Genomic DNA, 26,010 nt, shown 5'->3' on the forward strand with positions numbered 1-26,010 from the left:
CTCAGGGAAGCAACATATGGTAAGCGTCTTCCTGAATTGCACCATATTATTTTTGTTTATGGAAGCTTTATGTCCAAATAAATAAAATCCAAATCAATATTTAATCTAACTAGTTTCAATGAAGAATTAGAACTGTGTTTCCCAATCTAAATAATAATAAAAAAAAAAATCAAACCTAATTTAACTATTGTATCAACCAATTCCTATAAATTCCTACAGATGTGTTCACACAGATTATCCAAGAAGAGAACGAGTGCTTGAAACACCAGTCACTTCAATAAGCTATCAAGTCAGCAATGCTTAGAGAGGCACCATCCCAGCTTAGTAACTTTTTTTTAGACCAGATTAACTGAGGAGAGATGGTAACACTCTACTAACTTTGTTATGCCCTTTGCCAAACATTTTTTCAATACACAGTCTCACCTGTCTTATCAGAGTTGCAGAGAATAGTCTCTTTCTCAGCTCTTAAACCTGGACTAGGTCCATGTTTCATCCACAGAGTGATGGTGAATTGATCGGTTAAATTCTTTGGGACTATTCCATCTGGGATTTTGGCTCCTTGCTTTCCATCAAATTTAAAAATCATGTCATTGTTATCCATGAGAAGCCCAGCTGTCCAGTTAGTTGTTGCACTGGGAGATGGTAACAGGTCAATGGCACCTGAAGAAGCTCCTGCAAATGATATATAATGAATAACATGATGAGACACTAATGAAAAAACTGTGAAGCTTAATTTAATATAGGCCAGGGGTCTGATTCACACTCTTCAGATTATTTTTACTACCCAAATTGTCCTACTAGCTTCACTGTTAAATCACATACACATTATATAATACTGACTGTAGTAAGCCGGTAAGAGTTCTCTAGATTAAATGTATTGCACAGAAAACTACAGAAAAAATTTTGAAGCTATCTTTCTTGAAACTTCTCATTATTTTCTAAAATTCATTAATGACATTTCTTCAGTTATTTCAAGAACTGCTAAGACTGAAACTGCTAAGGCTAAAACCAAATTCTCTACATCCAGCTGGGAAGCTTTATATCTTCCCTCCATGACAGCATGGAGATATATTGTATGTGGGGATGATGTGTTGCAAAATACAGTACAGTGGGGATGAATGTAGGACAAGTCTCCTAATGTCCAGTAGATAGCCATGGATATTCACAATAATGTTGATATGAATGTCAATACATACAGAGTATTCACCCTAAAACAGATAATATCACTTTAATGCTGGCTTCTGGCAGATACATGATGGTTGTAACTCCATGTGTTCTTGCCTAATGATAGATCTAAGACTTTTAAGTGGTACTCACAATTCAGATTAGCCACTCCCCCCAACCCAAAAGTAAATCATAAGCAAAGTGGTCTGCAGCTACACAGTATTTCTTTGTTAGAATTAATTGGGGGGGGGGGGGGGGGGGGGGACAAACAAACCAGAAATGGAAAATAATGTGGTGCCAAGATCTGATAAAATAGCACAATTCTTTACAGCTCTGTGTTTTCTTACAGCTTAACAACTGTCAGACACTTTTAAAAACACGTAATGAGCTAGCCAGAGCCTTTACTTAGCTGGTCAAAGATAGCATTTAGCAGAAAGCATGCTTGCCAGAGCAAAAAGCACAATCTTTGTATTCTTGTTGATGCTTTGTCAAGTAAGAATATGGTCAACAAACCACAACTGAATAAAAAAATCCCAAACTAGTAAGATATCCCTCCCTCCTTCAGTGTCCAAGGAGAGAAAAAGATCCCGACTCTCTGCAGCAGTGTAGAATTTTAAGCCAAGAATGTGTGGAATTTTATCCTGTGGATTTTTAAAAATATTATAGTAATGATATGAAAACATTCATACCATTCAGTAACTGAATTTCTTAGACAATTCTCCAAAATTTACTACTGTAAAATGAGGTTATTTTGAAGAGACAGTAATATCAAACCTAACACCTACATGTTTAGAATTTGAGCACATAGACAAAGTGTATTTATTTTATAAATTCTAATTCTGGATAATACACCACACTGCATTACTTAATACACAGATGTTATCAACAGGAATATGTCAAACTCAATTTGTCCAGATGGCACAATTTGCGATAAACTTTCTGTTTATTTTTTAATCCAAGCCCCTAAAAAATAAAATTATTTGCACAGGACACAAGTAAAACCATAATTTTCTCAATCAATTTCCTTTTGTGTTAATTTTTATGGTCACTTTTTAAACTTACAGAAGGAACAGAAATTGCTTGCACCATGGTGTATATCAAAGGAAATATGCTTTTAAATGCTTTTATATTAAGTAAATTATGGCCTCAAAGAAGCAGCTTCATCCCTCACTCATTCTATCTACTCTGGCCATAAAAACTTGGAAAGATGTATTTTTCCCACTAGAATGAATCTGTGGGAAAACTCCAAAATGGAAGTCTCTCATATTGCTTGTTAAACTGATTCAGCAAAGTCCTTAAGTAAACTACCTTATTTTCCCAACTTAAGGTCTGGCTTGTGTAAGGGCATTTGGGTAATCAGTACCAAGCTCAACAGGTTCTACTTCATCTGTCCATCTTTTTGGGGAGATTTATGGGTTACTTTGGAACCTCATCCTGTTAGTGTGTGTTAATCCTGCCCTAAGAACAACTATTGGATTATGTGCTTGGGAGATTTAGCTAGAAGAAATCATACTGTTTCGATCCTAATAAATCCAACCAGCATCCCAAGCTGCTCAGCCATGTACATACATAGACCTGGAGCAACACAAACAGGATGCATCTGAAAGCATTCCCAGAAAAGTCTTATCATGCTACTGGATCAGTGCCCTTCCAAAATGTAGGGGATGATGCTCTTTTCTTCTAAAATGCTTCCAGAATAATACAGGAGCCACTGCATTACGCACAGTTTTGGACTGAGACCCCTGAGGTCCCCCTTGCATATTAAAGTGCTTGTTGTCACAAGCAACTTACAGAGTTGGCCCCACTTGCTCTCCCCACCCTTCATGCTTGTACTGCAAACTTTGTGCCAGGTTAAGCACATACTGATGCTGCTTGCTGAATTGGACCAGGCTGTTGGCTGAGCTGGAAGCTAACCATCGAAATAAAACCAAGCCCAAATGATTACTTTTCAATCAGATCAACAACTAACTTTGAGCATCCTGCAAAGCTACACAACCCACGATAAAGGAGACGGGGCAGGATCCACCCTCTTAGCCGCAGCATGGCCTTGGATCTGATATTCAGTGGGTCCATATTTCAGTTTCCCGTCTGCCATATGTAAGAATTAGCAATCCCATTATTTTCTATTTTATCTACATTTAGAGGGAAAGAAGACAGGACCATAGTCATCTTTTCACCATATTCTAGGCCCCCGTAACTGATTTTTTTTTTTAGTGAGATTTATTCTGGATATGTTTTTGCAGTCCAAATCGTGTCTTTTATACATTCTTTATTTTTTATTATTGTTGGATGACAAGGTGAAAAAATGCTTACTAAAATGCTTTGAGGCACAACACTAATAACTCCTTGAATTTAAAATGACTCAAGTGTAATTTAATCATTTAAATTGCCCACCTTGACCGTCAAAGTGAGTACAAATCACTGCGTTATTGAAAGGAAGAATTAAACCATCAGTCATATAAAAATGAATTTTAATGCACTGTCTTTAGCATCCAAATTCTCTAGATTTCCAACAGATAAATGAAGAAATGAGCACAGGATTTATAAACTGGGTCCTTAATTACAGAGAAAGAATCTTGCATGGCACAGAGGAATATTTGTCGGTGAACACTCAGTTCTGCACTGTCTGTAATCGCACAGTGCTTTACTGGTAGAAAAAAATTCATGGTTTTCTTCCTTTTTAAAATAATTTATTCATCCAACCATTAGATACAATAAGGTCATTTCTGGGAGAAAACTGATGTCCAGAAATAATTTAACCTGCTTTCATAAGAGTTCTCTCTACATTAAGCATGGTAATAAATACTAAATACCAAAGTGTAAGCTAGTCCAAATGCAGTTCTGATGTGAAGTTCGTTTTCATTTACAACCTTTTTATCAAAGTCCTATTACAAGTTCTATCCTACCTGTTCTTCTCTATGAAGATATGGAAACCTTGGACAAAAAAAAAAAAAAATGTTCTTTCAGTAGCGAGAATTTTACCCCTCATTTACATATACTTTTTACACTCCATCCATTTTCTCAAGTGCTTTACATTCTATTCCTTCATGGATGTGCTGAGTAAAAACTGAAAGTTCAGCAGTAATGTTAGACAGTACATCTGTCCACCTGTTCAAAGGCTGCCTGCAACTACTACAATGGCATTGACAGACCTGCTGAAATGTTTTTGATCATTCTGCTTTTCACCAGCTTAGGCCTACACATGGTGCAAACAATGAATTAAGATTGCACTAGTATTGAGAAACATCTAGTTTAGTCAGGAGAAAAAGAGAGATACTTGAAATTCTCTTTTCTACTGCTTAAGTGTCAGCTGGTAAGGTAGTCAAGCCACACTCTGTGAATTGAACCCCTTACACTTTGCACAACCTTCCTCAACTAAGGAATTTTATACCAGCAGAAGGTACCTACTTTTGGTCCTACACTTAAAATGATAATATTGTTGGAAATAGTTGCTATTAGTGTTTTATGTCAATGTAATCATTTGGTGGTTTAGATCTTGTACGTAGTGATCTGCTCTGAATGATTTGCAGTTCAGGTCTGTAACAGGCATAAAACAACGTTCTTTTTGCTGCCAATACAGGTTCTTAGAGGACGCAAAAGTACTTGGCTTTAGCTATAACATATTTATTTTTATTAAAATGCTAGTATTTTATGAAATCAAGTCCCTGATAGGTCACATAGCCTTGTTCAACCTCTCAGTTTTAATGTCATTAACATGATGAAGATGCACACTGTTGGCAGATGGGTTTTCTCCTGCTTTTCTAGGATCTCAGTCAGTTGGATAAAGATGCAGGATTAAAATTATGATTGTTTCTGTAATCTTAACTAAGCAATTTTCAGGTTGAAAATATTCAGATTTTATGAGAATGCTACTACTCCCATTCACCTTTACCTCACTTTCCCAGTCTCCACAGGTAATCGGTAATCGTAACTGCAAACTATTTTTCCCTGGGAATTGGCTGAATGTTTTCATTTACAAAATTATTTCTTAAAGGTCAGTGTACTGATCTTAACATACCTGCAACACCATTGTGTGGTTATCAAAGCAAATGTAAGCCATACAGCAGAGTACCGCAAACCGAAATCCATGCATTTAGATGGAAAAAAAATGTACATGTGCTACTGTAGCTCAGACAGAAGCCAAGTAAATAGACATTTTGGAGAAGATGAAAATCAGTGTTCCACACCATCACGACTTCAGATGAGGACTCTAAGAAGATGGGATTTTAGAGGAGAAGAGACAGCAGATCTCAAAAGGCTTAATGTGTGGCCATTGTTGTGCTATACACATAATCTTAAAAGTCATGAAAATACAGCACTGTCCTCAAGTATTTAATCTACCTTTCAAAATTATTTTGTATCTTTTAGACCAAGCTATAAAAAAGCAGGAAAAGGGAAGAAAATCGTTAGGAAACCTTTCTCCACCAGGATACCTCTTTTCTGAAATTCACTTTTCTCAAATATTTTTGCTCAAATGATTGCCTCAAATGTTCCTTTTTCTTTGTTTTTACTCTGGCACAGTACTTAGCAGCAGGACAGAAAGCTGAGTCAGGAAGACTGAAACACAAGAAGATGATTCAATTGTCATCAAATCCTATGGTCTTCCTATGATGGTAAATCTATACCTGAAATCTCACTACACTGTCACACCGATATTAGTAGCAAAGGGAAGAAAGAGTGAGAAACTGGTGGAATGAGGAAAGAGAGAAAATAGAGAAGGGAAGAGGAGCAGAAGACAAAAAAAATACAGTAAAGCAGGCAGAAGATATGAAAGAGTGAAAACAAATGGAAAAGAAGAATGGAGCACCAGTCAAATATCACCACTCCCTTCATTTTCATTGCTACGAACCAGCTGAGCCAAATCCACATATTGCATGCTTACAGGTCACAAGGAATGGTGCTTTATTTGGAAAAATATTATTATTATATCAACTGAAAGCCATATCCATACCACATAATTTCTGCAGAGATTTTTCTGAGTATGTTTCACGATCACAGCCCTTTCCAATGTAATTAGTCTGTAATTCAATGGTGGTATGTATTGAGGAAACTGGTCCATCACACGTTTCTAGATGAATGCTGGGAAACAAAGGTATGCTGCCAGAACCGGGCTTGTATTCAATCCGTTTGTTCCAGTCTGGAAAAAAACAACAAGAAAAAAGATCCAAGAGTGATTACAAAAGTGAAGGGAGTTATGTAATTGTAAATGACATAGAATCATAGAATGCTTTGGGATGGAAGGGACCTAGTCCATCTAGTCCAACCCCCCTGCAATTGGCAGGGACATCTACAACTAGATCAGGTTGCTCAGAGCCCTGTCCAACCTGACCTTGGATGTTTCCAAGGATGGGGCATCTACCACCTCTCTGGGCAACCCATTCCAGTGTTTCACCACCCTCATTGTGAAAAATTCCATCCTTATATCTAGTCTGAATCTACCCTCTTTTAGTTTAAAACCATTACCCTTTGTCCTATCACAACAGGCCCTGCTAAAAAGTTTGTCCCCATCGTTCTTATAAGCCCCCTTTAAGTATTGAAAGGCCGCAATAAGGTCTTCCCGCAGCCTTCTCTTCTCCAGGCTGAACAACCCCAGCTCTTTCAGCCTTTCCTCATAGCAGAGGTGCTCCATCCCTCTGATCATTTTTGTGGCCCTCCTCTGGTCCCTCTCCAACAGGTCCACGTCCTTCTTGTGCTGAGGACCCCAGAGCTGGACGCAGTGCTGCAGGTGGGGTCTCACCAGAGCAGAGCAGAGGGGCAGAATCACCTCCCTCGACCTGCTGGCCACGCTTCTTTTCATGCAGCCCAGGATACGGTTGGCTTTCTTGGCTGTGAGAGCACGTTGCTGGCTCATGTCCAGCTTTTTGTCTACCAGTACCCCCAAGTCCTTCTCGGCAGGGCTGCACTCAATCCCTTCATCCCCCAGCCTGTACTGATACTGGGGATTGCCCTGACCCGTCCTTGTTGAACCTCATAAGACATATTGTTCTCAAAGGTCACTGTCTAAGACAAAATTAAAAGTTTTTTGAATTTGACATCAATCAGTTACTGTCCTAAAAAAATTGGGTTTTTTGTAAAAAAACCCCACTCTTTGTAAAAGAGTGGCAGGCTCAATTAAGTAATACTACTGCTGCTAGAGTCACACAAGCATGGGGTACATACATATCCTGACAAGAATTGCTAATTGGTGTCAGGCTGGATCTCCAGTGTCCAAGTCCCTGTGACAGACTACAAGCTAGCTCTACAGGGATGAGGCTGTCTATTGCACTGAATTTGGTCAGATTTCATAGTTTTATCATACAGAACAAACATCTCCAAGGACCAGGCTATATACATCAGTCTCACTGGACTGTGACCAAAAGCTAATATAACACATCTGTAGTGCCACTTCTTGTCTTCAAATGTCTTACTAATTTTGTAAAGTATTAATGACAGAAAGTTACAGCTGAAAGGACTACTCATGCTTTCAGCCAGAACTGACTAATCTGTGGTTTTGCTTATGCAGATGTCTCGCAGCCACAACATTTAAACTATCCCCTGCTTTAGGCAGCCACCTGGACATGCCATACACACCACTATGCTTCTCAACTGAAGCATTTAATTTTTAAATCCAATTAATTATGATGTTTGCAACTTGCTTCAAAGAAAACCCAAACAAGCGGCATTAATTAAAAACATGTATTTCAGCAATCTTTACAGTTTGTATTTTCATAGAATCATAGAATGGTTTGGGTTGGAAGGGACCTTCAAAGATCACTTAGACCAACCCCCCGCCATAGGCAGGGACATCTTTCACTAGACCAGGTTGCTCAAAGCCCCATCTAACCTGGCTCTGAACACTTCCAGGGATGGGGCATCCACAGCTTCTCTGGGCAACCTGTTCCAGTGCCTCACCACCCTCATGGTGAAGAATTTCTTCCTTGTATCTAACCTAAAACTACCCTCTTTCAGTTTAAAGCCATTATCCCTTGTCCTGTCACTACAGGCCTTAGTAAAAAGTTTCTCTCTATCTTACAAGCCCACTTGTATTGAAAGTATTGAAAGGCCACAGAAAGGTCTCCCTGGAGCCTTCTCTTCTCCAGGCTGAACAACTCCAACTCTCTCAGCCTTTCTTCGTAGGAGAGGTGCTCCAGCCCTTTGGCCATTTTTGTGGCCCTCCTCTGGACCTGCTCTAACAGGTTCATATCTTTCTTACACATTTTAGCCAACTCCAGACAAGTTACCACACCACATAAGTAAGAATGCCACATCAATACAGAGATGCAAATAGTTAATTATTTTGAAGTCTCAAACCTATTCAGCTGTTACCTAATGTGTACATCTATGTAACTGTCAAATTTGTCAAAAATACTCTTGCATACACAGCTGAAGTTTCACTGACTTTTTTTAGTCCTAGGTGAAAGAGGACTCCATAAATGGAAAAATTCTAGGTCCTGGCAGTCAATGAAATTTTTTAAAGCAAATAGACAGAGACATTCTTTCTAACTATCAATGGAAGGAAAAGTAAAAATATATATTTATATATATGCACATTTAGTAGGTGGAGTTCGGTGTTTTTCAACAGACCTCATTTTCAGAAAGCTTGAAAAATGGTGCTCTCCCACTATCTTTAACTGGATTAAAAATTTACAAGAAAATCTGAAGCAAACATTTCGAAACATAGAGCGATCATTAGTCCAGAGTGCAGACAAAGGAGAGAGGATGCTGGCAGTCACTGCCTGCATTTCAAAATTCTCAGATTTTCTTCATGACTTTTAATCCAAATAGTAATCATGTAGCATTTTGTTGTCAAGAGGAAGCTGAGACTTCATAGAACATTCTGAAAGTATGGCTCATACCTATTTTTACTAAAATCTTTAGGACTTGTACATCACTGACTAAAAGACAACTATGACTATTTTATTGCCCGTGCACACATCAGCTGAGTTGCTATTTTAGTAGTAATTTTCAAGTAATAATATTCAGCCCATTCATTCCATATTTAGTTAGATTTGATCTGCTGTATTGCATAATTTGTCTGCAAGTGTCAACTTAAACAGTTCCCTTAGAATTTCAAGTATCATATAAGGTACATCATTACAAGAATAGATTTCTCTCCCCTATCCATTCCAGAAACTCAAGGTTAACATTTTTCCAATCAAACAAGAGCAGCCAATTCTTTCAGATACTTAAAGTAAAAGTAAAATAATTTGCTATTTGATATACATACTAGTAATATATGAATTATTGATCTTTATAGTCTTTTATTCACTAGATAAAACATTATATTCCTCTACCCAAAAGGAAAAATAGTCTCATATGTATCTGAAACATTTCTGACTATCTCAGCAGCTTTCAGGCTTCAGCCACATTTTGATTTCTCAGCTATATCAAATCAACTGGCACTCATGCAAAATATTCATTAGTGTATGTGAGATGTGAATGAATTAACTGCAACATATCTGCAACTGCACACTCACCTCCAGTTATATGAAGAATGTCTTCTAAAAAACACACTATATAAAACGCCACTACTCACAAGGAAAAATAATGGAAGACCTCTGTTTCTGCCACATGAATGTCCTGTGGATTCACAGTATTACCTTTCAACTTGGCAAAAACGGTAATTTGTACCCAGAGATCATAAACCCTGAACATTCTAAATCACCTGCATCTATCTCAGCTCTAAATTGTAAAACATCAACTAGACTTGAACTAGTGTCTTTGTACCTTAGTCCCCTGCAGCGTCATAGACCAATCCTCATCCTAAATCCCACTAGCACTTCTTTCACTGACTTAGTGCAGATTTAGGAAGTCTGCCAAGGAGTCCCTCTCCATGCAGAAGGCATTCTCAGACAGGCACAAGGCAATACTGGAGTATGATACAATCCTGTGATAACAGCACAGTCCTTAAAGGTAGCAATAGCTCTGATACAAATCAACTGGCTTACTTATATAGTATCTGCCCCCACAGTATTTCAGCATCCCAGAGGTGCTGAAGCTGAGGCCAGCACCCTCTGTATCTCACCACCAGTAAAGTTAATAATGTTGGAAAGTGCAAAGAGTTAGAACAAGCAACAAGAAGTGGTGGCAGTGTGAAGAGCTTATTGTGAGAAAACCCTATGTCTTTCGTTTAATTTTGAATGTGGTGAAGATCATTGTTTTTCTTTCTCCCAGAATAACATCCTGTATTGGGTACATTCAAAAGATCAGCACCTTCCCCTCACTTCTTGATTCCTCTAGAACTGACTCAGAGGACAAGTCTTATGTAACCTGAGTCTACAAAAGCCTCTGAATTTCAGATATTTAAAAACTGTATCTTAAAATGTAACTCATTTAGTCCAGGGTTATGCAGTCAAAAGATATATAGTCCCATCTGAAATGGTAGGTTGCACTAAATCAGCTAAACTCAACCAATATGGTTCCTCCTTTGACACAAACTGTCATGCGACAACACCACATGACAGTGCAAACTTAGAAAGGTAAGCACTGTCTCCCCAGTGGGGGGGCGGGGGGGATTCATTTCATGGGAAAAGCTTGAATAAAATCAGCCCTGTTTAATCATGCAGAAGACAGCCTTTGTTTGGATTTTTTAATACAACAGGCTTTTGCTTGCCACTTGTGGTATATAGCTCTCCCAGACAATATAAGACAGCCCCAGATGGATTACACCTACAACATAACAGTATTAGAGTGTAAATATCACAATGTCAAGTTTGTGGTTCAGATTTCATCAATTACAAAACAACTATGTAAACTTGGATCTCAATCTCTGAGATACTCAAAACTATTCCAAGATCAAAATGGATCAAACTTCAGTACAATTTGAGCCTTTAAAAGTAAATCTCAATGCACTAAATAAATTTTCCTTTTATCAGAAGGGTAATGCAAGACTTTCCTTGATCTCTACACTTAACAGTTTTGTACATCACTCTCTTTCCTTGTGATCCATGTATTATATTTTAATTCATCTCTAATGCTTGATGACAGAATGATTTAATCTCATTTTTCCTTGAAGGAGTATGCACTCACATGTGCAGAGGAGGTATGACCTGATTCATGTCTCCTCCTACATGTGTGTGGCCATGAACTTTGATTCCACCTCATGACATTAAAAATGATGGCAAGGTAATTAAAGACAATTGCAACACATCTCTTATTATGCCAGTGAAATGCAAAACTTCTTTCATGTTGGACTGAAGATGTGCATCCTGGCAGCTAAATGTAAGATAAAATTTATGTAGTGCTATTAGTGAGTCTCTGCAGCATCTCTACCTAATAGCTTGAACATAAGGTTCCCAGAGCAATGTAATTGGTAGATCTGTTTGCTCTTCAGCATCTTCGCATCTGTCCTATCTATGTAGGATGGACACTTGGCTAAAGCTTATTCTGCTTCTTTTTTTCTTTTTTTTTTACACTTCACAACTTTGCTGAAGTATTTTTTTTTATTAAACATTTTCCTCTCTATTAATTTGAAAATTGGAAACAATCTAGAATAAATAAAAATACTAGTATACACAAAGCATTCCAAACAAGATCAGAAATGTCTCAGTAGTTTTGCTAAAAGTACACTTATTTTCATGCTTTATGAAACTCCCTGTACCTTAGAAGCAGCAGCCAGGCATCTCCAGATGCTGTACAATGATATTTGGAAGAGCAGTGCACTGTCCTCACAAAACTACAATTTTCTTTCAACACCATGAACTTACTGGAAAGTGCACATGTTGCCAGAATATCATATACTGCAGTTACCTCAATAAATACATGCTGTACAGTTAGGCATTCTCCACATGCGAAAGATCAATGGCCATAAGACATTTTCAAAATGTACACACTTTGATACTTGAATTTCTACTTTAAACTAAAGATAAAGGATTATTCAGCAAAACAGACACAGGGTAACAGTTCCTGCATATTTCCTCTTGGGCAGCATTCTCTCTATATTTATGGACTTATAAATTGTGCCAATCTGAAAAAAAAAATACATTTCAAAGGATTTTAATTTCCCATTTGAAAAAAAAAATCATACCCTCATGACACACAAAGCAATCACCTTACCCATTCCACTCTCTCGTTTCCTGATTAACCCTCCTCAAAACTTCTGAAAAAGGAAAAGTTTTACTTGCAAAAAAGTAAATCTCAGCCTTGCAACAGACATTTCAAGAAATTCTGAATGCTCTTTCTTGACACAGATTACAGGTGAACAAAAATGAGTGAACACTAGTATTTTAATTTTAAAGTATATCATTAATGTTAAAATGGATCATCTGTTATGCCTTGTCATCTCAGAAGGAAAGCAAGAAAAAAGACTGATAGTGCATGTAAGCCTGGCCCTTTCTTAAATACCTTTGTTTCTGTGAAGATCCTGAACTACTTAAAATAAGCAGGTCCATCAGGTTGACTGAGGAGTTTCCCATTCGTAAAACTGATCATTTTACAAAGGAGTGAATATGGTAGGATGTCCCTGAGCTAACTGGCCACAAATCAGCTAGTAAGCAGCAGCAGAATGCTGCTTCCAGGATCCATCAATGTCACTGTGTGCTGCCCGGAATATAATTTTGTAAAAACAATTTGCTAAATTTTAAAGGGTCAAGCAGTCACCACTGACAGAAAAAAATGCTTTTTCTCTTGGGAACCAAGTATGGAGCTTTACAATGGTTGCCACAATTCCAATGACTGCCAGCGGACACATATTGTGCTAAGGAAGTCTGGTAGAAATTATACCAAAAATGAAACAAGATTTAAGTATCAGCTAGGATCATGCTTCTTGTGTGTGTTTAGTAACACACACAAATACCATAAATAACACACACAAATGCCATTTAGGATATTTTTTATTAAATTATATTTTCCTCTATTTTTAAATTGACATATGTATAAAATATACATATGTACATACATATATATGAATACACACATCCATATGCATGTATACATAGAATATGAATGTTTTTAACCTACACTGGAAAATAATCTTTAAAGTTATGTTCATTTTTTTTTAAGGAAGAAAAGCTCATTTTGCATCCAGCACCACTAGTCATATAACAAAATAAAAAAATATCCTAATAAACATTTCTAGGTTTGACAACTAATCTATACAAGCTAGTAACACACAAATGACAGGACTGCTAAATCTGATGCCACATACAAATTTAAGCATGTTAAATATGCTGAGTGATTTGTTAAGGAAATGATAATCAGAAAGTCTGGCTCAGTTAAAGCCTCTCCATAGCAAAGAGAAGACTCAAACTAACTTCCAAAGCCCTGCTAAGCCACCATGGTTTGCTACGAGATTTGAATGCAGATCTCGTAAGCATAAAGCAACATCCATATACACATTTTCTTTCTGCAACGTGCTGATAGCTTAAAAAACAATGAAAAAGAGAGACAGAAATTTGAACTACTGCAGGACAGTGGTAAATTCTGCTGTTGCAGGAGTTAGTGAACCATAATGGAACAGCAGTTGTGCCTCAACTAGTGACACTGTATACTCCATCAAGGGATAAAACCTCAAGCCCTAACGATGCCTAATTATGCAAAATAAACATATAAAAATCTAAAAAATAGGAAACAACAGCATAGGTTAAACTATTATCTGTTGTGAGATTGCATTTAAATAATAACAGCTATTTCCTGCAGCAATCTGGGTGTCAGAGCCCCAGATGCACTAATAAACCCTAATGAGCCTCCATAAGCCTCACCTGGGGCCTCCATTCAGACCCAGGATCTCTATTTAAGCTCAGCCCCAGCACTTCAGTCCTGGCCTGACCTATGATACTGTAGGGGTGTTGGTCTTCAGCTCAGCCACCGCTCTGGCCACACGGCCCCTTTATCCAGAAGTCAACCTATGGACTGGCTTTCTGTCTTGTCAGCCTGGCCTCATCACTATGGACCTGCACAGTGACTTGATCCTAACTCTCATCTATGGATTGACTTCCTGAGACCTGCCTCCTCACCATGAACATGCCTGAGGATCTGGGCTCTTGCCTAAACCTGGCCCCTATCTCTGGGTCTGCCCTGCCCACCTCAGTGGGGTGAGGGGTTGGCCCTTGGTGATAACGGCTCTGCCAGCTCTGTTACTACAATTGGCTCCTGGTTTGCTTTCCTTTAGGGAGTAGCCCTGCTCTTGCTGCTCCTTGACACCAGGTTTAGATGTGTTTAAAGACTTCTAATGTTCTCAGAAGGACAAACTACCACAAAAAGATGTCATTATGGGAAGAGGCAGCTTCCTAGTTATCCTGGAGAATGCAGGCTGTGACTAGTGTTTGGATCCTGGTATTCCAAGGGATTTCTCTACTGAGGAGTATGCAAAGAGCTTCTCAAATTCCTAAAGACAGACTCTGAAACACTACATGGACTAGTTACTGAAATCAACTGAATTGAGGATGTCAAAACCTATGTGGAAAGTCTGCAATTTTTAAGCCCATGGTGCAAGAATATGTGGAAATTTTACATGCAGAGGAAAAAAAAATCATAGGGAAAAGTTTCAAACCTAACTAGATATCCTGTAGTGCTTTCACTTTTGAGCAGAGGAAATGTTAATGGAACCACCAGCTGTCAGCTACAACTCAGAAGTAAGAAATTTCTCAATGAAATGGTAATTGCCCCAGAGAAGCCCAGGATCTTCAAGTGAAAATTAAAAAAAAAGCAAAGACTTTTTTTTTGTAGTTGTAAATGCAGAAAGGTGAACAAAGGAGTGAACTTCCATAGAGGTATATGGAAATAAGAATCTAGTTAAATAGGTCTAAAATGAATGGTTTCTTGCATCAGTTAAGATGGAAAAGACAGGCTTTAGTATTTCTATCGTAACATATATACAGAACTGCCTAAAGAGAGGGCAATAATGGGTTGCTCTGAAAATGTAAAGTTCATGGTACACAAGGAAGTAATTAGTAAAGATCCCTGTGACTCTGCCTTGGGATTGTTATTTGATATTTCCATTAATGGTCTTGGCACAAAACCAGGCCTCTGTTAATTACTTCTACTAGTGACAAGACTGGAAGGCAATCTACATTGGAAGTCAATATAGAAAGAGGATATCCCAAGCACAGAATAAGATGACCTTGAGAACAGGTGTTATAGAAATATTACTTGGTAGTAATGATACGAAGTGCCAGTTCATGCTCAGGAACTTCAGCAAACTGGTGTGTCATCATTGAAAAATGACATATGGAAAAAGAGATGATTCTATTAAGTCAATAAGAGCATGTCCATGAGCCGCCAGTCTGATATAGCCAGGCAAAAGAAAGGTAGTCTTAGAATATATAAAGCACTGTGTTTCCAGTAAGAGGCTAGGGTAAAAAGAAACATGTGAAAACACCTTATCTGGAGTGTCCAGGAAAGATGTATTTAGCTGTAATGCATACACAGAACCTGCTGGGGAAAGGAAAGCATATCTTAAAAATTAGATAGAAACAGGTATGACTGCTTTCTCTAAATATGTCTGGTAGTCAAACAAAAGAAAAAATAATGCTGATACAAGTACATAAATGGGTACGAACTTACGTAAACGTTGAGCTCAAAAATCAAATGTACTCAGAAGTTCAATTAATTTTCGAATGTCTGAAACGGGTATCTAAAGAGTGGGTATTCTACTAAAATGGTGCCATTCAAGTTAATTGCTGAATGTAAGCATTTCATTATGATTACCTTGTTTTAATGATGTATGGCTAATGCATGCACAGCAGCTCCAAGACTAGATTACCATAAAGGCTCTCTACTTTGCAATAAATTTCATTTTTAAAAATATGAGTAAATATCTTATAGCTAAGACAACACAAGCATTGTATTTTAAACTGCTAGGTATGTGCACAAGAAGAATAGGAATTGATTTATATTTATTGCAGAAAATATTTGGGCCTTTAAAATTGCTCCTGAAGACTAGGAATATTATTCTCATAAGCAAGGTTTCTGTACTTGACCACCCTCCTCCAAATAACCAATTGCTTTAGTAATCATATTGTTCCTTGTTAAAAGCACTGACAGCTCAAAAGCCAATACAGTTTTGGTTTTCCTCTGTAACTGGATTTTACTAGAAAGCCCACATGAATACCATTGTAAAATCACTCACATCTACCGCAAATATGAAGGATGTTGACTCAGAAGTGATCTAAGATCACTCTGCTCCTAAAAGAGAAGGTCCTGCCCTTCTCTGAACAAAGGAAAGATTATATTTCAGCAGGAAAAGTGAGCTGATCTGACCTGTATGTGGCCTCTGAATGACTATTCAACATTAAAGAGGTGGTAAGAATGTGCCTTTTGGTGGTAGCAAAGCCCTAGGTCACCTTAGTGAGCTCTACGTGCCTTAAAGAAAAAGTAACATGCAATATCTTTGATACATTAACTAGTCTTATTAAGTATTTTTATAGTCTATTCGGTAAATAAACAAAGAAAAGCTTTTATTTCAAAACTATTTTTAAGCAAAGACTGAGTGGAAAGTCATTGAATTTTTAAGGAACATTTTTTTTTTTTAATTAATTTTTAGGGAACTTCTACTTTATATTGTTACCTCAGGTAATTAGGTTAAGGGTGTATATGGGTTCATAGGACAAGATAAGTGCAGGAAATCTTTTCAAATTAGTAAAACAACTCAGGCTAGATGCTGTGAAATCCTGTTTTCTAGTCAGAGTCCTAACTTTCTCTTAAATTGGAGGTTAGTGAGCATTGCTTATGCAAGGACCATATTAAATTTGGCAGGAAAGAAAATTAAAGTCATCTTTGGTCAAAGGAGACAATGTGACTTTTAATTTTTGGACTGTTGTCTTTGCTACATATTTATCTCCCCAAGAAACACATTCAACCATCCCTGTTTTTTTCAGAAAAGGCAGAGTCCTCTGATACTTTATTGCGGTATTCAGCTGATTGGTTTAGAGGAGCTTTTTTGTTTTATGCCTTAATAACTGCTTCCTATCTGAAAGCAATTGCATTTCAGGGAACAACCTGACTTTTGGTTTAATTGTCAATAATTGAGCAGACCTCTAGCAGTCTCAAAACGTATTTTAAGTTTTTGGGAACATGATTCTGCCCTTCATTTTTTGAGGCTAAACTCCTCTTTATTTTCTCCCCATGTAGTACATCATTCACCAGAGAGTTTGGTACAGGAATAATTGTTTTCAACTTTCTGCTATCTTGCATCTTTCAGCACATTGTTTTATATTTTATTTCCATTTGTTATCCCACTAGGGGGGACAGTAACTTCTTCAGTTTTATGAAGACTGCTCCTAAAAGCAGCAGAAACAAGAAAAGACAGTATTATGGTACCATAAATGAGCTACAGGAAGCATGGTCTAGATTACAGGTTTTTGATTCTTTCTTATTTCACCTCATGTTCTTTATGAAAATACTATATGGATATTTAGTACTGGTTTGCCACAAGTCTGTCTACTCTGCCTTGAATAAGGCAGAAGTAACTTTACAGAAATCAGTACTTGTGACATTTAAACTAGTGTAGTGAAAAGGACCACACTGGAAGCGAAACTACAGGAAAAAGTGTAGTGTCTGCTCTGTATCCATAGAATTGAAACAAAGGCAGAGCCCTGGAGGAATGGACAGAAGCCCAGGGAATGTGCTGAAGATAATATTTTCTTAGTATGGAAACCCACTAACTGTGTTGAAAAAAAATTTTAAACAAAAAATAGAAATAACTTCAACTGCAAATCGACCCATTATAGTGTCAGAAATACTATCTATCATCTAGCTTTTCTTTATAACCTAGTCTCTTTAGTTACCTGACAGTAAGTGACCACGCCATTGTTTGAAAATCATGGAAATTAACACACAGCATGAAGAGAATTTGCAGCATAGCTGTAAAAGTCAGTTGATAAAACTCACTTATGAAAATTTCCAATTAAAATAATTGATTGGGAATTAATTCAATTCATTGATTTACATTTTTAGCTTGCTTAGCATACTAATAACAGTTCAGACCGGTCTGCTCAGAATGGTTTGATGTCAGTTTAGGTCAAGTTTGTTTCTAAAGTAGCCTCTTAATAGAGTGGAGGCCTGTTTTTTGCTGAAAATGTCTGTGTGGGAATGTTTGCCGATTGTATATTAATATCCATCTTCAAAGGGTAGGGAAGTAGCTCCTAGATTTAATGATGACTTAAATGCTATTGGCAGAAAGGAATATTGTTTAAAGTATAGCACCTTGGCTTGTTGAGTCTTATTTGCTCTGCTATACATGTCAGTCATGGAGTCAGCCTTGAGAAACTGGAATAGTTTTGTACATTGTTTTATGTAAACTTATTCTTCCCTGTCCCACCCCTGCACAATGGAGGATATTTGAAGGGCATCTGCATTGAAATTTATTGCACTGAAATTTTTAATACTGAATTTGCATTAGACTACAAAAATCTCTATTCACGATAGTCACAGAAAGAACTGCACAATATTTCCGATTACTAAAGACAGTAACTTTTAAGAACTAGGTGCCAATGCTATAAATTGAAATTCTAAGTATTTAGCTGTTCAAGCTAACACTGAAGAACAAGAAAAAAAATCATGTATCGTATATTGGCAACTTCTATATTATAACCAAAGGCTCAGAATATTCATCTTTTCTATCAGGCAAAGCATTATTGTACCTCCATTAGTCATCCAATCTTTTCAAATATACCATTATTTCAAAGAAGATGGAGCATACCTGCTGGCTGTCTTTTTGTGGGGATGTCACAGAGTGACAGCCATAGGCAAGAAAGAACACTATAAATATCCTCCATTTCCAGTCTCCAGATTTCCTCTTTAGGTAGTAGAAATACTATTAGTAAGTTTCACTTATTTGATTTTTTTTCCTAGCAACAGTTAATTTTTACAGCTATTAGCTCAAAGTGGAAAACAACATCACCTATGTGATTATCTTCACCTTTAAAAATAAGTAGGCATTAAAAAAATCTCATTAAGAGAAATGTAGAAATTTCTGGAAGTATTATGTTGCAGCTCATTTTCAACTTATAATGAATGACTTAGTAATTAAGAATAAAAGTCATATCTACCCAATTGTTTACCTAAAGACATTATACTCTGAGTAGGCAAACACTATCCACTTGCACTTTGTGCCATTTGACCTGGAGACTTGCAGATGAAGTGAAGCAGTCATCTGTTTGACAGATGGAAAGGTACAATTCCACATGGATAGCATGGAATATGCTAGCGCAGAACATATTGAGCTATTTCATATTTTTACCTTGCCCATGATAAAGACCCATCATAAAACTTTATCAGATCAGAAGGGAGAAAGAATATTTGTGCCAAATTGCCACAGAAATAAACAAAAGGCCCAAATTTAAGCATAATGAATGATATCTAAGCCTATCCTTTTCTATCTGAGATGCTTTAGACAAGCTGCTTTAAACTTTCTTATGTATTGCATTCTTTTTTTAAGAATTGTTGCTTTATATATGCTGTTTTCTCTGCCTATTTTCTCACCATCACACTAAAAATAACAAGCTGGCAGCCTCTCATATTAAATACCTAGTGTTAACCAAACCATCAGCCACATACAGCTCTGACTTCTAGAAGAGAAGAAAATAAATGTTGCATGCATAAAATAACAACAGCTGAATTCCAGGTTTTCATAAAAAACTTAAATACCTTGTAAACACTTCACATCATCTAAGATGAACAAAGCATCAGAAAAAAAAAAAATACCAAACCTTATTTGAGGTTGTTTCTATTACTTTTATTGGCTACCTGGTGCCTATACCCACCTGATAGGACCAGCAATGACCATCTGTCCTATAAATAGATGCTTGAACTATGAAAGAAGTATGACAATACAAACACAGCACGTACAAATAAGTATGGCAATACAAACACACCATTAGTAAGGTATCTTTGCAAAAATTATTCAGTCAATAAAATACCTAAATAGAAATAATATGGAAATTTTATAAAAATCAACAATTGCACCCGTTCTAATAGAAATTCCAAGCTAGAATTTGAGAGTATTTAATTTATTTGAGATGACTCCATAAAATGGAAACAACATTTCTTTAGTGTAAAGAGACCATATTGATTTTATAGAATAAACCATGGAGTTTTGAACAATATGATCAGTTAGAAAATGTGGAAATAGTTCATAGGTATTCTGTTTTTTTAATAAAAATGCTCTTCAAAATATTTGGGCGGGTGGGGAACTACTACATCTCTGAAAAATTAAAATGTGGTTCTGCTCTAAGTGAGGACTGTGAAAATAGAATCATGATATTGCACACTTATTTCATTACAAGCCCTCTAGACCAGGGCTTCTCATTTTACAAAGAAAACTTTTTCCCTTCTAATGTTTGCAAATTTACCTTCAGGTACAACAGCCAAACTCATTTTTTTCCTTCTCAATCATTCTCTTTAAAAATTACAATTATGAAGGTCAGGTTAGTCTTGAATGATATCTGTGTAATGTGGTTACATCCAGTTGGTTTGTCCCTAATCCAGCCCTCATTTTCATCTTAATTCCTTATAATTTGTGACATATCTATCTTCCTAGTACATTACCAGCTGGGTTTTTCTCCATTTTAGACAGAGGAGACTGTGGATCCTCTTTAGAAAATCAATTCCTACTGAAATGTCTGAATATGAAGACAGTAATCAGGATAAAAAAATGCCTTTCACTCCCACTGGCGGTTGATCATGCCCTGACTCATGCATGCATGCATGCACATGAAAGCCAATTCTGCACCTGGAACAAGATAATCTGAACAACTCTGGCACACATGGGAAAAGTACCTTGTCATGGTGGCTTCAGAAGTTCTATTTAAAGGAACAGTAGCAGAAAGGCAAATCAGAAGCACTGCTTTAACCTTTCAATATATTCAGATGGAATCATAAGATAGCTTATTAGAACAGAAATTTGTGTCTTTTTTCTTTTTTTCTAATCTGTTCTTTGTTCTGACTAGAAAAGAAACACAACAAATGTAAACAAATATGGCATTATTATCCACTTTTTTAACAGGCTTGGAATGAAGTAAGCATAAGAAATAGCAACAGTTTTCTATACCACTGCAATAAGCACCCTAGTTTTCCTACTGTGACATGGAGGGAAAACACCAAAGAAAAGAGATTTAAACAAAATATTAAAATATATAAACTATTAAACCTTACCTTGCCAGCCCGGTTTGCACACTGGTTTGATGTTAACCCGTACTAAGACATCTTCTGTTGCGTGTTTTTGCCCACAATCAAAAGCTGTTACCATTATCTCATACTGGTGCTGTTTATCATAGCTCAGTTTCTCAGTGTTTCTGATGTTACCTGTGGATACAAGATAACATTCAGAAATTACTTCTTGACTAAGCATATGCAGACTATAACATGTGGGTCCTGATTAAGTCCTTTGTGACTAGAAAGCTCTTTGAAGCACACAGGACATCCACAGGCAGGACAGTTATGAGGAATGGGAAGTATTTTCTTTCCATTCAGCAGAGATATAAGTAAGTTCTTAGGCAAATATAAAGCACTAGGGATCAAATATGGGCATGTCTATATTAGAAAACATCTGCTCAACAACACTTTCTAGAGTAAGACTGTAAGACTAATTAGCAGTTACATCTTGAAATGTGAAGTATGAGTAGGTGCAACCTCATTTTCCACATCTTCCCAGCATACACTGCTTTACCATGGCAGCCACATTCCTGAGATCCACTGCTGAACATCTCCCCAGCCTAGTATCTTCCTTTTTTCCCTAAAGCTATTACCCTTTAGGTGAGAGAGATTTTTAGCCATTTAACACCTTTCCCTGGGTTTTAAAAACAGGAAAAATCCCAGAATCACCTTCTATATTAGAGTGCTTAGCAGTATTTGATGTGACAGCACAGAGTTATCACATGGAAAATAAAACTCGGCAACAACAGAGATTATCTCCTGAACCTAACACATATATAAAAAGGCAACAAATTACCTGTTTCAGGAACAAAGACATTACAACACTCACAAAGAAAGAGAAAGATCTTTCTCAGAGTACTTCCTGCAGGACCGGAAGATTACCGTGCAGAATGTATGTTTTAATGAGTTCAGCATTTTAATTCTGTCCATTTCCACCAAAATGCAGTTCTTGCTCAAACTGAAACTTCAGAGTGCTTAATATGTTTCACAATTTTGCTCAGGGCTGTTTGTTATAATATCATTTTGAATGAGAATCTTTGTTCTAGAAGTCAAGAAACAAACTTACTCTGGATCAATGCTACATATAACAACTGCTTTCAAGCACGGATCTGCAAAATCAAGTTGTTTGGGCTGAATTTGGAATGGGGAGAACCCGAATCCTGGAATTGAGTCAAATACAGTGACCTGATTCCCATAGGTGCTGGTCAAAGTATCTGTTGTTAGGCATGCTGGCACTGTTTGGGGTTTTGAGTGTGGATTTTTTTTTTTTATTCAAATGAGAGAGAGACAGGTGAAAGCAGACAAATGAAACTTCCTAAATAAGTCTCTTACTAAACCTCCATTAGCTTGACAAGTAAAGACTTTTAGCAGGTATCTCTCTGATACACACACCTTATCCTGTCAGAGCCCAACACTTTTCTGACTACTACTACATTAAAGCCAGCTTTAGTAGTGAACTGAAACTGATGCACAACTTTTCAGGTCAGGCCTGAAGGAAGGCTGCTTTTTCAATTATCTCCATCTTCTGGTTCAAAATTTGTATTTTAAATAGTCTCTTACATCTGCAGCTGTAAATCAGGCCCAATACCCCATTTTTCTGTTGACTTTGTGTCTTTACCCCTCCCTTTCTGAGCAGGGCACAGAGAGGGACAAGCCCTATCCCTATTTTTATGTCTCACATAGAGAAGCAGAATGACCTGCTGAAGGCTAATATGGAAAGAGTAGTGTCCTACAGCTTCCTTGGCTGTCTCTGTCAGGCACCTCACCTTGCCAGGCCTTTTCAAGTCTGCTATGTAGATAGCTCTTCCCATCACAAAAGCAACTGTAATAATGATATCAACTACTTCATTATTTTTGAATCACTAATTGGCAAAACCATTTAATGTACCCATTTTACTATCTTGAGTTGCTTGTTTAGTACCTGCCTAAGAGGATTTAATGAAAAACTGCCAATGTATACTTAATTATTCATTTAATATACTCTCGGCTATTCTTTCCTTTCTGCATTATATTATTTCTTACATGAGTCTTTATACTTCCCTATTTGGATCTCCTTGGTATTATTTTATTCCATGATCAGCACAGATAATTCTCAAGAAACCAAAATTGTCTGAATCTACATTAGCAGACTGCCAGAATTTGCATTTGATAAATAAATAAATATCACATGCAAATGCTTAACTATAAAGTTTCACTACTTTTCTGACAAGATGAAGTTTGCATAGCTCCTACCACAGAACTCAGTGCTGTAACAGATGACGTTGTGAGATCCTGTCCAAATGTATTTTCTAAGATATGTAACTTGACAGAACCTGTACTGACTAGACAGATAAGTCAGTAACTCATCTTCATATTGAACAATCTGTACATGTATTTGTGAAGTGCTTCCCAGTGGTGTGTGGCAAATACAGTCATCCCCATTTCAGAGACGACAGTAGGTCAGAGCCATGACAGAATTTGTATCTACATCTGAATTCTCTGATCACCTGACCATGATCCCTGACAAATGAAGGCAGAAAATGCATAAAAATTTTGTTCTTCTGGCATTACAACAGATCCGTGCGTTGTGGTTTAATTTTACTGTTACCTGAAAAAGCCTACACAATATTGATATGATAACTGATTTGATGATTGGGATTCTCTGCTAAGAAGATAACTAGACTAAGCTGCATGCAGAAGTCTCTTAAAACATATTACATCTTATACCTTTAGTCCCAGTTCTTTGCATAGCAAAGCATAAATTTGTCCTTTGCCTTTACATGATTGTATTTTATGGCCAAGAGTTTATTACCTTCCAAGTTAGGCTTATCATATACAAGAGTCAACTTTATTAGTGTCATGGTTTCATACCACAATGTAATTTTATTCATAAAGAAATTACGTACTAAGGGTCAAAGTTGCCAAATGTAAATGGGAAGCTTTATATTACCTACCCTTAGGTGCCTAACTTACAAAAGATCTACAAGAACTACACCAGAGCCGAATGCTGCTTCCTGTGCCAGTGCTGGGTGCCTATCCACTTATGCCTCACAATTTGGTGATGTGAAGTAGACTGTGCACTGCTACAGTCTGGAGGATTCTCTGTTCCTTTCTGCAAATGTTCCCCAATGTGTAATATAATTTTTCAAGACAACAAAATGCTCCCTGGATTTATCTAGATACAAGAAATAAGTTTTGCCTAAAAAGACGTAAGAAAAAAGCTGATGGAATAGCATGTTCATCTTTCTAAAGGCCTGTGTTTGTGGTTAGTTTCATAGGTTGGTCGTGAAAAAAAACCACCATCTGGGACTGATAATGGCATGTTTTCCTCACACACCCCTTACTTTTGGAGCCGTCTGCAATATTTAGATATGATTCTAAGCATCTGGGTTAAATATGCTTTCTGGGCAACGAAATTCCACGCTTATGTTACTGAAAAGCAGAAAAAATCATAACTTCCAGAAGACACAAGAACCTAGATTTGGTTTTGTCCTGGTTTCACCTGGGACAGAGTTAATTTTCTTCCTAGTAACTGGTGTAGTGCTGTGGTTTGGATTTAGGATGAGAATAATGTTGATAACACACTCATGTTTTAGTTGTTGCTAAGTAATGCTTACACCAGTCAAGGACTTTTTCAGCTCCCCATGCTCTGCCCGGTGCACAAGAAGCTGGGAGGGGGCACAGCCAGGACAGCTGACCTAGACTGGCCAAAGGGCTAGGCCATACCGTATGGCGTCATTCTAAGTATGTAAGCTGGGGGGAGTTGGCCGGGGGGCAGCAATCGCTGCTTGGGAATGGGCTGGGCGTCAGTCAGTGGGTGGTAAGCAATTGTATCGTGTATCACTTGTTTTGTATATTCTTTTACCATTATTATTTTTTTTTCTTTCTCTGCTGTCATATTAAACTGCCTTTATCTCAACCTGTGGGGTTTACTTTTTTTTTTTTTTTCTCATTCTCTCCCCCATCCCACCGGGGGGCCGGGGGGGGGGGGAGGGGCACGAACAGCTGTGTGGTGCTTAGTTGCCAGTTGGGGTTAAACCACTACAGTTTTTCACAATGGGTAAAAAACCCTATAACCAAAATCCTAATTAGCACAGTATTAACAGTCAGTCCCAGGCGTCTCATACATCTTTTTTAATCATCCTATAGGTAACAAAAATGGGCACAATGCCAAAGAATTTGCACCAGAGACAGTTTATATCAGCTGGCACAGAGAGACATTCTCAGCAGTGAAACGTGTTGGAACTAAGCAACATATTTCTGTCACAAAATAAAAGTGCAACCATCTATTCTAACTCTGTCTCTAATCCCAGTGGGTTTAAGCAATTACCATTTTCAAAAAAAATTGCAAATTAGACTGCAATTACTGTTGATTGTGGCAGCACTGTTCTTTCAATGAACAAATAGATCAAAAAATATTAATTGAATTCATGACCAAGAAACTGCAAGTATTACGACCTTATACCAATTATTCACTGCAGGCTTTAAAGTCACGTTTAAATCAATTATTTTCTCATTGCCTTTGCTGAAAAGCAGGTCCCAGGCACATGAGGACAAAGATGTCACCAAGGATTCCTGACACTTCACATGCTTTTGATCATGCCTCTGACTGTAAGAAACCCATGATAACTCATCAGCCAGGTACACTGTGTGATAGGAGCTGAAAAGGCATAAGCAATAGATGTGCCTGCCCTGTGTCATGCTAATCTCAGTGTATTATTTATCCATGATATCTGTCACAAACCTGGTATGAAATTATGAAACCACCTGCGACTCGTGTAAGTAACCAGCCCCATA

General features: G+C 37.4%; 1 protein-coding gene across 1 annotated transcript in view; it reads right to left on the reverse strand.

Moving 5' to 3' along the window:
* The window catches only part of CLSTN2 (calsyntenin 2), a gene marked incomplete at both ends in the record, with an annotated part of 393,604 nt that overhangs the window by 60,949 nt on the left and 306,645 nt on the right, over positions 1 to 26,010 (reverse strand). The window contains 3 exon segments of the mRNA XM_082320829.1: positions 424 to 672; positions 6,116 to 6,301; positions 21,235 to 21,384. Coding sequence (XP_082176955.1) covers positions 424 to 672; positions 6,116 to 6,301; positions 21,235 to 21,384 — 585 coding nt within the window.

This window comes from Platalea leucorodia (assembly GCF_965183815.1).
Source record: "Platalea leucorodia genome assembly, chromosome: 8".
NCBI lineage: Eukaryota > Metazoa > Chordata > Aves > Pelecaniformes > Threskiornithidae > Platalea > Platalea leucorodia.